General features: G+C 41.6%; 1 protein-coding gene across 1 annotated transcript in view; it reads left to right on the top strand.

Moving 5' to 3' along the window:
* LOC137273305 (aminopeptidase B-like) overlaps nucleotides 1-10577 on the top strand; it is a 38199-nt gene extending 27622 nt beyond the window's left edge. Inside the window, exons 13-14 of the mRNA XM_067805862.1 lie at nucleotides 7918-8002; nucleotides 8598-10577. Of these exons, the coding sequence (XP_067661963.1) occupies nucleotides 7918-8002; nucleotides 8598-8752 (240 nt within the window). The 3' untranslated portion in view covers nucleotides 8753-10577. The remainder of the gene's footprint in view (nucleotides 1-7917; nucleotides 8003-8597) is intronic.
* The last annotated feature ends 3912 nt before the right edge of the window (nucleotides 10578-14489 follow it).

The raw sequence follows: 14489 nt of genomic DNA, 5'->3' as shown, positions 1-14489 counted from the left end.
ATCCCTTGACTTTGTTTTATGTATGTGCAAGGAATAGCATTATACAATATGTATACATGTATGTTCGTGTGATAATGTACATTTTCTGCGTTAAATCTAGATGAACCAATGTGACAAAATGTGAATCTGTTCCATGTAAGTCACACACTAGCTTATTAGTACTTACCTTAAAATATTCAGTATACACTAGCAACATATCAGCGAAAACGTTTCTTTCATAGAAGATTATTAGGCATGTGTGTAAATTCTTCTTTACTGCCATTGACATAGATGTTTTGAATAATTTAACCTCACACAATGATATGAGAGGGACAGTTTGTTTAAGTATGTCTTACATACAAAGAATACATACGTGTTACGAAAATACACATGCACACGCCTCCAAAAGTCTACAAGACAAAGTGCTATAAAATTATGTAAAACGTTGCATATATGACATGTATTCTCTCCTGCTTTCTTTCAGCATATACCTTTACAACGCAATTAAACAATTAAACAGTCAGGACTTGCTTGTATGACGAGACAGTTTCCTGTAATCTCCGAAAAGTGCTACGGATATCAGGCGTGAATAGCCCTAATTAGTCTCTCCACAGCCAGCCAGGCAATCAGCACAGGGTTCCAGGTGTTGAGCAGTTAATATTTAGAAGCAATATTACCTTGACTGGTGATTCTATCTTTATTTCTTTCCTCCTGCCTTTAGGTATGCTGAGGACCAAAATCTGTAAAACAAGAAATAAACTTGGTCTGGCCTTATTAACAGAAACAAATCAGAATTAAAATGGAACAGCATCCTTCCTGTTGTTGTTGTGAGGACAAGGAAGTAACATGCTTGTATGTCTGAAAACAAATAAAAGTTAACATTAAATGTTGCTATTATCATCCTGTTTATCATCAGTTTTGTGGAATTGTGTAAAATGTGTGAATTACGCTTTGTGACCCGTGAAGGTCTGGGGTAGAATAGGCCTTCAAGCAACCCATGCTTGCCATGAAAGGTGACCGTGCTTATCGTATGAGGGGACTAACGGGATCAAGTGGTCAGGCTCACTGACTTTGTTGACACATGTCATCAGTTCCCAATCAGTCACTTTTTAGTTGTGTGAACAGTTTAATCAGTTAAAACCAGTTTTCAGATGCTCCAGAGTATGTTGCAGGAAACTTTCTTTATGAATTACATTTAGACGTTTTGGCATAGTTGTACCAAGCAATGTTAGTTCAGAAGTTTCTGCAACTGTTTTGAAAATAACAAATTTTGTCAGGATCTAATTTGTGTTTATAGAGGAGGGGTAGCCTAGTGGTTAAAGTCTTTGCTCATAACACTGAAGACCCAAGTTCAATTCCCCACTTGGTTAAAATATTTGAAGCCCATTTCTGGTGTGCCCTGCTGTGATATTGCTGGATTATTGCTAAAAGTGGTGTAAAATTCACTCACTCACTCTACTCTGTTATGTTTGCGGTTTTGCACCTATAAAGTCTTTGGTAATTCTGAGGACTACTGCTGAGGTTGTTTCCTCCCAAACTAAAGGAACTATTTGGTTTGATTCTATTAATCTGTTAAGATAAATGAATGTCGCAGAAACAATCCAATTATATCCTTGTTCCAGGATGAGAAGACAATACAACACAATTTATCTTTTGCTGTTGAATTTCCTTTTTTGTTGCACACTGTTTGTCATTTTTATATATACATTATAAAATATTTTTTACTTACCTTACCATAGGTCTATAGCAAATTACCTCAAGCTTTGCTTAATAGGAGATCTGACGGAGTTGAATTGCATTCAAACTTGAATGGCCACCTCGCAATCATGATTGTCAGGATATAGAAGTATCTGGATCTTCCCACTGTGCATGCGCAAAAACTTTTACTCCAAGCGAAGTCTGTGAGAGACGTGTATGGATTGCTGAAATTTTTTTTCAGAGATCTAATAAAGTTTCACTTTATTTGAATTTCTTGTGTTCTTTTATGGACATTTCAGTGTTGTATGTATACTTTTCAATCTTAGTGTCGATTTTAACGTATATTTTACGTTTGGTACACTTTGCCGGCTACCTCGCATGAGGCATTGTTTTAGTGTCTCCATGTTTTTTACATTCTCTTGTGTAGTTTTACGGAGGAGTAATGTATTGGCAGGTGGCCATGTCTTTTGATATTTTATTTATAAGATCCACCAGAATCACGATTGTATTATTTAACGTATTTTAGTCAATGTCATTTTTTCTGTGAGTGACAGCAATTTCACTTGTCTATTGCAAGCAAGCGTAGCATGTTATGTGGAACAGTCCATTTTATGATAGGGTGTGTGTGGTATTTTCCACCCTTTTCTTATCGTTTGTTATTATTTCAATTGGTTACAGCTGTTGTGTATGACACAACACTTTTGTGTGACTTGTAAAGGACTGAAGTCCCTTTTGCCCAGACTGTACTGTGGATGCCTGCTCCTTGTTACAGCGGTGTGCAGCGTGTGCTGAGCTGTTGACACAGGACTTCAAGACTTACTTGGCGGTTGTCAAGAAGAGGAGAACCCAACAACTTAGGAAGATGTCCAGATCACCAGCATCGTCTTTGGGATCTAGGCTACCCCTCCCCTGCACGCCTGAAAGTCAACCATTGGAGATTCCATTGTCATTGGCAGAGACTACTACTCAGCGAGACAGTGTCTCAGAGACCTGAACGGATACAGACGTCGATGTCTAGTGCAGCGCCAGTAGAGACGACGTTGCAACCTCCGACGCCGATGCCTTTGACAGCTTGGGTGGATTTGTTGAGATGGGACGTCCTTACTCATCCAGACATACAGAGGATTTTGAGGGCATTACTGTTGCCTACCCCTTGAGTGATGCCAGGCATGAGTGAATCGTCGCAGTGCAAGAATTACAGTCGTATGCCAGCGCCAGCGCCTATTAGCGCATCCCAAATAGCTACTGTAAGCAGACCGGCGTCGGGATCGGACGTCCTTACCCTTGGAGTGTTGGGTAGTGCCGATAATGTACTGTGTGACAGGAGGAGAATGGATCGCTCCAGAGGTAGAAGGTCTCGGTCCAGCAGTGGTACATCGAGCACCTGTTGTCACTGACGCTCTCTGTCGAGATCACCAGAGCGGCGGGGTAGATCAAGCCATCGCAGACATAGGGATAGGCGTTCGAGATCGGTGTCACCTCGTTCTAGCCATTCATCATATAGGAGACAGACGTTGGAGCGTAAATCTACTGTGTCATGGATGGCAGATGAACAGTGTTTTTCCCCTGATTACAAGGAGGATCCTATGCAGCTAGGGGATGAGGAGGGATCCTATCTACCTTTGTCATCCATATTCGATTGGATAGCGGATAGACTACCGGATTGTCCTTCTCCTTCGTCAGGTGTTGATACTGACAAGGCCATTAGGATTGAGCCACAGGTGATGATCCCACCTCACCTGATGGTTGCAGATGCCATCTCCTTGTTGAATGAGGATTTCGCCAAAGTATCGTTAAATGCAACTATAAAACCGCCGAGAGTCAAGAAGCAAGAATACAAGATTCACGACTTACACTTTGCGGATTCAGGTGCAGGACTGGACGAGGCTGTTAAGAGACTATCCTCGTCAACATCCTGCAAGGTTCAAGACGCTCAACTGCAAGCTATAGATACAGAATTGAGATGTAGTTTGAAACCGATTTCGGCACTAGCTTCAGCCACGTCGGCAGCGGCAGCGGACTTGCCCAAGCAGAATTAGTTGAGGGTGGAACACTTATCATCGCTTTTCGTCTAGCAAGGCAAAGTTTTACATGACTTCTTGGGCCATGGACCATCAGGACAGCTTTAGCCATGACTACTGTGATTCGCAGAACAGGCTTCCTAGAGGCTTGTTCTTGGAGGAAGTTGATAAGAGTGCCCATTTCCTCTCAAGTGCTCTTCAGTGATGCTATACTGGAGATTTACAATGAGCACGCCGACCTAAGGAACAGTGAAGTATCGCTGTCGAGACTACAGGCAAGTCGGGACTACAGGACAGAGGCAGAAGGCGCTATATCCCTAGAAGGGAATCAGTTAGATCAGCTATCACTAGAGGACGAGGCCAGAGATTTGCATCTTCGGACTGCCGCAGACCAGCTGATTCAAGCCGGGATGTCCCAGCCACTCCCGGTAGAGGGAGAGGGAAGCTCCCCTACTCCAGATGTTGAGGGCGCCACATGTCACAACTGGGACCTCCTGCCCCCAGCCGTGCCAGTGTTCCCAACACCAGTAGGCGGGAGACTGGGTATCTTCTGGAGGAATTGGCCCATCCTCTTAGATCTTTATGTGACTGGTATTTTGGAAAGAGGCTACAAACTTCCGCTGATTCGTCCCCGCCATTAACATTATGTCCAGAGATGCGGATGTACTCGGAGTGGCAGAGTCTGCTGTTGAGAGACAACATGACAGTGCTGCTGGAAAAATGTGCCATCAAGGAAGCACCAGATCCACACCTCTCACCAGGATTTTTTTCGCCGGTCTTCCTCATCCCCAAGAAAGACTCAAACAAGCTCTGAATGATACACAAAATGGCGATGTTCAATGAGCGATATCTGGTAGAGCCACCACACTTCAGGATGGTGTCCCTGGAACAACTACGTCTCAAACTTACGCCAGGGACATGGATGTGCAGTCTGGACATTCAAGACGCTTACCTACATGTCCCGATCTTCCTGGCGCCCAGGAGATACCTCAGGTTTGTGTTCGATGGTCATCATTACCAGTGGTGAGTCCTGCCGTTTGGCATTACTACGGCCCCGTGGCTATTCACCAGAATTACGACTCCCATCACTCGCTATCTACATCTTCAGCAGATAGAATTCAACCCCTACATAGACGATTGTCTACTCAATCAGGGCTAACCTCAGTTTGCTACGCAGACAGCTGGACTTCGCCATACGTCTTCTGGAGCAACTAGGGTGGCTGTTAAACAGAAAGAAGTCGCAGTTACAGCCCACTCAGGAGTGTTCAGATCCCAGATGCAGTGACATCAAGTACGGATTCCCGCCGATCGTTGGGAGAAGATCTTTCGGTTTGTGACGAGAGCCTTGTTGGAGCCATTACGCCTAAGGGAGTGGCAGTCACTCTTAGGCCTCCTAACGTCGGCACAAGATCTATCTTGCAGAGGACACCTGATGCTAAGACCATTGCAATGGTTCATTCTCCCGTATATACAAGAAGACGACATCAAGACTTCCAGTGCACCTGCTTCTTCCAGTGCACCTGCACAGGTACCTGCGTTGGTGGACAATCCGTCAAATGCCTGTGAAGGAGTTTGTTTGAGTGAGTTCATGCAGTTCGTGGAGGCAGGTTGGCAACAACCTAGAGATGGAGGCAGTAATTCGGGCGATAAGTCATTGGACGTCTCGACTGTGACACTCCAAAGTATCGATCGTGTCGGACAACGCAACTGTGGTGTGGCTAATCTGGAAACAAGGAACAACCAGATCCAAGTCCCTTCTAGATCAGATCTTTCTCCTGGCCAGTTTGTTGGATGAAGTGAGAGCTTTGCACATTCTGGGTTGCAGGAATGTTTTAGCCGATGTGCTCTCTTAACCAGGAAAACCGTCTCCAACCGAGTGGATGCTCCACCCGGAGATGTTCTAACTCCTATGCCGAGAGCATGGATGTCCGCTGATAGATCTTTTCACCACAAGGTTCAACACTCAACTTCCGATTTACATGTCACCTGTACCAGACCCAGCAGCTTGGGCAACCGATGCTCTGTCGTTGTCATGGGAGGGACTAGACGCGTACGCGTTCCAACCGCCAGTACTGGTACCAGCAATTGTGGCGCAACTCAAACTAACAGCGAGGATTCGACTGCTTTTCATCACGCCCTGGTGGCCAGCAAGGATGTGGTTCCCAGAACTATGCTGTCTCGCAGGAAGAAACCCGTTCTGGCTTCCAGAGTGGGACCAGTTGCTGCACCATCCCCACAGTCGAATATTACATCTGGACCCAGCGAGATTTCATATCTGTGCTTGGTCCATCTGCATCGGGCTTTGAAGGCCAAGGGCTATTCGTCTCAAGTGGCAAAGATTATTGCCAAGGCGCATAGAGCATCTACTCGATCACTTTATGATGATAAGTGGACTACCTTAGAGAAGTTCTGCCCCCAAAAGTCCCAGAACCCTCTCACAGCATCACCCCAGTTCCTGGCTGAGGTCTTACGATACCTGCGCTGCTCGAAGAAACTCAGAGGGAGTACTATCGGCACCTATCTGTCAGCTTTGAACACGATGTTGGCTGTGAAAGGTGATAAGAAGGTCTCTAAGATCCCAGAGTTGATTGCGATGCTGAAGGCATTAAAACTGGCGGACCAGAAGGCAAAGTTCCGACCACCAGCCTGGGATTTGAACATTGTACTTCAGCATTTGAGAGGTTGTGCGTATGAACCTTTGGAGAGGAAGTCCTTTGATTTACTAACCAGGAAAACTGTATTTTTGCTGGCTTTAGCTACGGCAGCTAGAGTAAGTGAGATTCACGCGTTAGACGTGACCAGGGTCCGTTTTGATCAGACAGGACAAGGCGTGGCACATTTGGGACACTTGTGGGACTTCTTGGCTAAGAATCAGTTACATGGCCAACTGGACAGGTTGGTTACTATCCCGCCTCTGTCATCCATAGTCAGGGCAGGAGATAGAGAAGAACAGCTACTATGCCCTGTCAGGCTTTGAAGTTGTACATCAAGAAGTCAGCAGCACATCGAGGAAGTAGGAACAGGTTGTTCCTACCTATTTCGACATCGATGAAAGGTGAAGTCAACAGAAACACCATAGAGCTATGGCTGAGGAAGCCCATCTTAGCAGCGTATGATGCTCAGAATCTTCCTCACCCGATGACTAATAATCCACATGAGATTCGGGCATTAGTGTCAACTATGGCATTGCACAGCAATTGCTCTGTTCCGGACATCATGGCAGGGTGTTCCTGGAAGTCGTCAATGGTCTTCGTGAGTCACTATTTAGGTGACCTGGCAGTAGCAGACATGGAGGGATTGCAGTCTTTCATACCTCTAGTAGTTGCTCAGCAACTTACCCGTCCGGTTTCCCTTTAAAGTATGAGGATACTTACCTTGGTCTATAGGGGTCTTGTACTTACATGAGTTAAGATGCCGTACCCCTCCGGTGGTTAGTATGTTACCTACTACTCTGATTTTGTTCCAGTTCCCCATTGGAAAGGATGTTGCGGCAGATTGTCACACTAGAGTACCAGTAGTGGTACATGCCCTGAGGCATATGTGGGATTCTACTACATGCTAGCAGTCCTCGGGAATCCTTCACAACCGTTTTAGCTGTGGTATCCATATGCTACAGACCTATGGAAAGTAAAAAAGTTATTAAAATCTAAATATTTTAGATATTTAAATACTTACCTTACCATAGGGCAGTTACTCCCTCCCAACGCTGGATGCTCCTCCCCACTTCAGATTCTTTGGACTGGGAAGTAAGAGTGAAGTTTTTTGTGGAGTCTGCGCGCATGCGTAGTGGTGAGATCCGGATTCTTCCGTATCCTGACAGTCGTGATTGCGAGGAAGCCATTCATGATTGAATCAGATCTCTGATTAAGCGAAGCTTGAGGTAATATGCTATAGACCTATGGTAAGGTAAGTATTTAAATATCTAAAATATTTAGATTTTAATAAATTATATCATGATGAAATATTACATGCTCTTTCCGTGCACATTCTTGAAAAAAAATGGTTGTAATTGGGACTTTAAAGTTTGTGATTTCAGAGTTATTTCAACACTGCATCTTAACATCAGTTTAGGATACAGATTTAAAGTCTTTACACATATTTACTGTCAGTATTGGGCTGAATGTCAAGTACAGTTGGAGGCAGGTCCTTTGGTGTCACTATCAAGAGTTAAGTGATATCATATGCTCCCCATGTAATTAATTTACCTTACTGGTTCCAGATCTGTTTGAGATGGGCTCAAATCTGCATCAAAAATGACTACCAACCAGCCTTTCCAAACATCAGGGACTTTCTGCAAAGCCAAGGTAATGATTGTATTTAGTCATAGACAGTGCATGACGGCACCTTCATTAACATAGAACTGATGTTTACCTGATGTCACATGGTATATAGTGTTGCTTCAGAAACTATGATTTCAGTAATCTCATTTATACATCTACAAAGCAGAAGATCTGGGATATATTTGGTCTTCCGAAAGAGACTAATGGGATTGGGTGGTCAGGTGCACTGACTTGGTTGACACATTGCATGGTATCCCAATTGTGTATATCAGTGCCCATGATGTTCAGCACTGGATCATCTGATCCAGGCTTGATTATTTACAGATGCCTGTCATATATCTGGACTATTGTTTAGTGCAGCTTTAACAAACATACAAACCATTGTTCATGATATTTATGTGAGGAGTTTTTCATATAAGGATTTCCAGTTGTACCATATATTCACCCTGACATCCTGCCTCTTTCAGGAGGTCTGGTACAGTAGTCTAGTGGTTAAAGCATTCATTTGTCATGCTGAAAACCTGGGTTTTGATTCCCCATTTCTGGTGTCCCCTCTGTGACATTGATGGAATATTGCTAAAGGTGACGGAAAACCATACACACTCACTCAATGTTTCAGGCAAACAAAAGTACACACTGCCGATCTACAAGGCACTGATGAAAGGGTCTGATGCAGCCAAGGCATTTGCCTCCACAGTCTATGAGGAAACTAAAGGACAACTGCATGTCCAGGTGGCCAACTATGTGGCTAAAGAATTAGGACTGAAGAAATAACAGGAGACCTGGTGCTATAGAAGAAGAGGCCAGGGTGGGAGGAAGAAATACACAGTCAGCTTTCTTATATTTTACTTTTAATTTGTGGGAGCAATGCTAATAAATGCTAAAATGTCACACTGAAAGCATGAAGAAGTTCAAATTATAGCATAGGTTGTCTTCATTGATGATATAGATTCTAGAGTAGCAATGATGCTTTAGTTTATATGAAGTTGATGAACTATATTTTACTGATCTTTTTATGTCATATCGAGGGAGTCAGTTGTTGCAGCATGCAGGGATAATGGACTTACACGATTGATAAAATGCAAATGACGAAGCCAAAGAGGAAACAGATGAAGAGAAATTAATGGAACATGTGGCAATTCATTCCATTCTCTAGGAAATATTTCATCTGTATGTATATGTATATATATGTATGACTTTCTCTCATATGCATTGACACTGGCCAGTTGTATGCTTGCTGAATGGAATATCCCCTACTGTTTTTGAATGGTAGTATTTATTTTGATTTGTCATTTGAAATTTCATGACCTGTATTTCATGACAGTTCTGTGATTTTAGGGTATATATGAATCTGACTGCTTAGTGATGGTGATCACAATACAGAACCTCTTGCTTCACAGTATTTCACCCAGATGATACAAGACACAAAGTTACACTTTATTATGTTGACGACCGCTTGAGACTGTGGAGCACCTTAATGTTAAATTGTCTGCTCATGATGCTTTCACAAACCCTATGTGAAGCCCATTTCTGGTGTCTACTGCCATGGTATTGCTGTAGTATTTTTGAAAGCAGAGTAAAACTAAACATACTAAATAACTCACACACACACTCACTCACTAATAAATGAAGGTTTCAAATGATAAGTTTTTCTGTGTAAAAATCTTGGTACTTTGACAGTAGAATACAGTCAGTAACTGGTGAAGGACACAGTAGTATTAAAACCACATGAGTTATTTTATTAATTCACACATGATGTAGAGGGAGTTAAGCCCCGTGGTATAGATAATACAAGAAGCTCACATTGGTAGCTGGTAGGCTGATCTCTCAGTACCTACATAATGACAGAAGGAGAGTACCAACAGTACCCCATTCTGGGAAGTAGGTGGTCGCCGATGGATTTTGGTGTACTGATAAATGTCATTAGTCCTTATTCTTGTCTGGGTATCTGGGAGGCCAGGTAATTAAAGTGTTTGCTTGTAATACGAAAAACCCCTGTTAAGTTCCCCTCATGGCTACAGTGTGTCAAGCCCATTGTTGGTATTCCTGTTGTGACATTGCTGAAGGGGGCGTAAAACTAACTTCACTTACTTACTCTTCTTGTCAGGAAACCCTTCAATCAATACCTGGATATAGTTACTGCATACAGAGTTAAGGCCCTTGTAATGTAGGTAAAATGTACTTCATGGGTAAAATATCATCTCTGTCAATATGACGTTTTGCATCACACCTTCTTTCGTATTAGTATCAATCGATTTTCCCCAGACTCATGATTTTTTATCATTGCATTAAATCACATGATTTCTCTCGGAAAATTTCTCTTGGAGACTTCATATGTGTATGTTAAACAGCTCAAATAATATGACCATGTTCAGCTGTGTACATAACCAATGTTTAGGTGTAACTTAAACGCCACTAACAATATGATCACATTTAGCTGTACATGTTAAACAACACTAAGAATGTTTTCATGTTCTGGTTGTTAAACCTCAGTGAGAATGTGATTACATTCAGCTGTGTATGTCAGGCAACGCAAACAATGTTATCACAAATATGTGTAACAAGCTTGTGATATTTGTACAATATACTCAGGGATCAGCACTGTGTGTCCTTTTTTTAATGGATTCAATGTTTTTACCCCCCTCCTCACCTTTAGTGCGAAGCGGGGAATATAGTATTAGGGTCCATCCGTCCATCCAAAGGTACAAAATGGAATATCCTAAGAACCATGGACTACATTCCCACAAATTGGAATATCTTAAGAACAATGGACTACATTCTTCTTATAAGTGGTACCTAGGTTCTTGATAATATGATAAAGGTCCCAGTTTGGTTCGGTGACCTTGACCTTCATTTCAAGGTCACGAGAGGACTTTAATGTTTCACCCTTGTCAGTGAATACACTTAATTTTCAAGGTCATTGCGACATTGAAGACTTCAGCTTGCTAATATTGTCAGCAAGATATCTCAAGAGGGTTTCACTGGATTTTTTTCACAGACCTTCAGGACTTGTTTTGGATCAGCAATTTCTTTATTACTATTTTTTGCATGTTTCATGCACCATGACATTCATGCATGGCGTTAATGCTTGAATGGTTAAACATTTCATATTTCACTTTGATTTTGGCATAATAGCAGACTGTGATGTCATGACAGACATGTCAAAGTCAAAGTGAGTCTTGAAAATATTTGTAAGTTTCAACAGCTGCAGCATAAGATACCAAAAGAGATTGACTGATTGTGTTTTGTTTTTGTTGACATTTAACTCCATCTTAAACTATGGCCTTCACTTTCATGACTTTTTAAGTTTGATTGATAATGTGCGAGGGTGGGGTGGGGATTATGTCACCTTATTGATATCTGCTTGTTATATGTGCTCAAGTTTGCCTTGGTATTTGTGTCCTTTTTTACTATTGAATAATAACTGTAGACAAATTAAAACTTTGAGATCAAAACATTTATGCAAACTGTCCTTCGACATATCATAATGCACCTTTTTAATGAATTTCTTTTCACAGAAGTGTATCACCTGTAATGTCAAAAGACATACCGAGAATCTTTAGTTTTCTGGGTCTTTTGATTTCGATTTATGGTTTGGTTCAAAATTTGTTATCAGTAGACCATCTAGATGGATGGATATGTAGCTAGTCATGAGATCTCTCTGTACTTGTGATCAGTGACCATATTAATAAGCAATTTTGCAGTGGTCTGTAAATAATGGAGTCAGGAGCAGTCAGTACAGTGATAAACAGCATGGACATCGATGTACAAAACTGGGACACAATGAACAAGCCTAACCACCGGATTGCGATAGTCACATTTTCGGACAATCATTCGTTAGTGAAGATCATCATTCTAGCCAGTATTTCTGGGTCAGTTGTGAATTGATGACACGTGTCAACTAAGTAGCTGTCTTTTATAAACAAATCTAACCATTTACGATTTCTTTAAAAATAATGCATCAAGGTAGCTTTGCAGTTAAAGCTCTCCACACCGAGAGGCCAATACTGCTTATTGCTTATTACACGATCTCTGTTTGATCACTTTGATTTTGACATACAAAATATAACAGACTGTGCACAATGTTTTGGAAATAAAACTTTGCGTATGACCCTGGAATGGTTAATGTTCAATTTATTGGTGAATGTGAGCATGAAATGTCATGTTGCATGCCATACACGATTCAAGGTCAGTACCAAGTGTAACCTCCTGAACCTCTGAAGGGGCAGTCTACACCATTCCTCGTGTAAATCAGCTTCCAACTGGGCCAGGTTCTGTACAGGAGGATCCCTTTGTTGCACACTGTTGAACAAGGCGACCATTTAATTTATGGTCCAGGTATGCTCCAAACGGTGAAGATTGGGGTTTATTCAATCCTGAGGAATGTCAGGGGATGCTTGACTAAATATATGTAACGGAGATGGCTCGACAACAGAAAACCAAGCTCAGCTGAGGCTGTAGTTCGGATTTATTGCTGTAGTTGACTACGTAATAACACAAGTCTGAAACAATGTATATGAATTTATTCCTCGCCTGTTGAAGATACTGCAGTGTAATATTTTCACTTCAATATTACACAGGTGTAATATCGCTTGGCATATGACGTCAAAATGGTTCAAAGTTGTGACGTCACAATGCTAATGTTGATGTCGCGAATTTACTAGACCTTGCTTGACTTGAAAGCTGAGTGTCCTCACACTATAGGCACTATAGGCAACCGCAGTTTCTGTCAATTTATGTTGGCGAGTAATAAACAGAATACTAAACTCGCTTCCGTGAAAGACCATTTTCATTAAACTCGTTAAAGATTTAGTATCGAGCTTTCGCTCGTTTGATAACCAAATCATTAACTCGTTTAATAAAAATGGTGTTACACGGAAGGTCGTTTAGTATCCTCTATATATAAATCTCCGGCAAAATAACCCTTTTTATCACATTCAAGTTATTGCACATTGTTCAGATAACAATGGTTCCACTCCCAATGAAAGTATAAAAAGAACTCAAACAAATGGACATCACAAACGTAATGGTTCAGTTACATAATGAGATTCTTAGAACGTGATTACGAACGTGCGCTAGATATAACATCATGTTTTTTTTGTAAAATGTGTTTAAATTTGTCAATTGCACTTCATAGCAAGAAAAATTATGACTCATAAACTTCTTCATGGCGCACGTTCATGATGTTCGTAATCATCGGCACGACTTCGATGTTCAGATGTAAACAATCTCCAGGGGCATGACTTGTGACACTCTTCTGCAGTGACAATCTTTTCCTAAAAACATAAGCTATTGCCCCGACAACACTTCATACCTAAACGCGTTCAACACGGGTGGTCAAAGATGGATAAGTATGAAAATGTAATAGTAGGAACTAAAAACAAAACTCCCCGAGACGGGTGCTTCTTCCAACGACGCCATGTTTTGCTGCGACATCGCGACAAAGCGATAGCACGACACGACATTGCGATACGGCGACACGATATAGCGATATTGCGATACAGCCAGAAAACGAAATAGCGAAAACACGACACGAAATAGCGATAACACGACACGAAATGGCGATAACAAGACACGAAATGGCGATAACTAGACACGAAATGGCGATATCCCGACACGAAATGGCGATATCACGACACGAAATGGCGATGTCACGACACGAAATGGCGATAAAACTGGGCGACATTGCGATATTGCGATAAAGCGAAAAGGCGACATTGCGATATAGAGACACGATATGGCGATACAGCGACATTGCGATAACGCGAAAAGGAGACATTGCGATATAGAGACACGATATAGCGATACAGCGATATTGCGATAAAGCGATACAGCGACATTGCGATATAGCGACACAGATTCAGATATTTTTAGATTAAGAAAGTCTGGGTCTTGTAGTTGTTATTGCATGATGCCTCTGGAAGACGATTTGGAAACAAACAGTTAAAATCATGTGTGGACATGGTAATGTGCACAAAAGGATTAATGAAGCTGATTTCCCGTTTTCCGAAAGTCTACGTCTTGCCGTGTCAAGTTAATGTTTAGTAGTAATGTCATGATTTTTATCAGTTCATAATGCACAAAGTGCAATTTTGAAATATACTAGTATACCTCAATGTGCTAGGCTCGTTCACAGCACATCATCCTGCCGCCGACTTGTATATACTGGATGAAGAACGTGCTTTACGTGCGCATTCTAGTAACATCTAAAGTTTATTTATTTATTTATTTATTTATTTATTTATTTATTTATTTATTTATTTATTTATTTATTTATTTATTTAAAATTAGAACCTTATCTTTTACTTGTTAAAGTTAACACTTTCTCGATTTGGTTGTAGCTTAGAAGTTCGTTTTAAAGTACGACAATGATAAATTTGTGGACGTGGCCGATAATACCGCTTAACCGTTATATTGTCATACGAGCTCCACAGTACTATATTTCGCAAACCGGTTCACCCGATACGATCTGCCATTTTTGTGATGTAGCCAAACTACTAATAATATTCGT

Source organism: Haliotis asinina, chromosome 2 (assembly GCF_037392515.1).
Source record: "Haliotis asinina isolate JCU_RB_2024 chromosome 2, JCU_Hal_asi_v2, whole genome shotgun sequence".
In the NCBI taxonomy this organism is placed as follows: Eukaryota; Metazoa; Mollusca; class Gastropoda; order Lepetellida; family Haliotidae; genus Haliotis; species Haliotis asinina.
The sequence above is the reverse complement of the archived record's forward strand: the minus strand, read 5'-3'. Positions and strand labels throughout refer to the sequence as shown.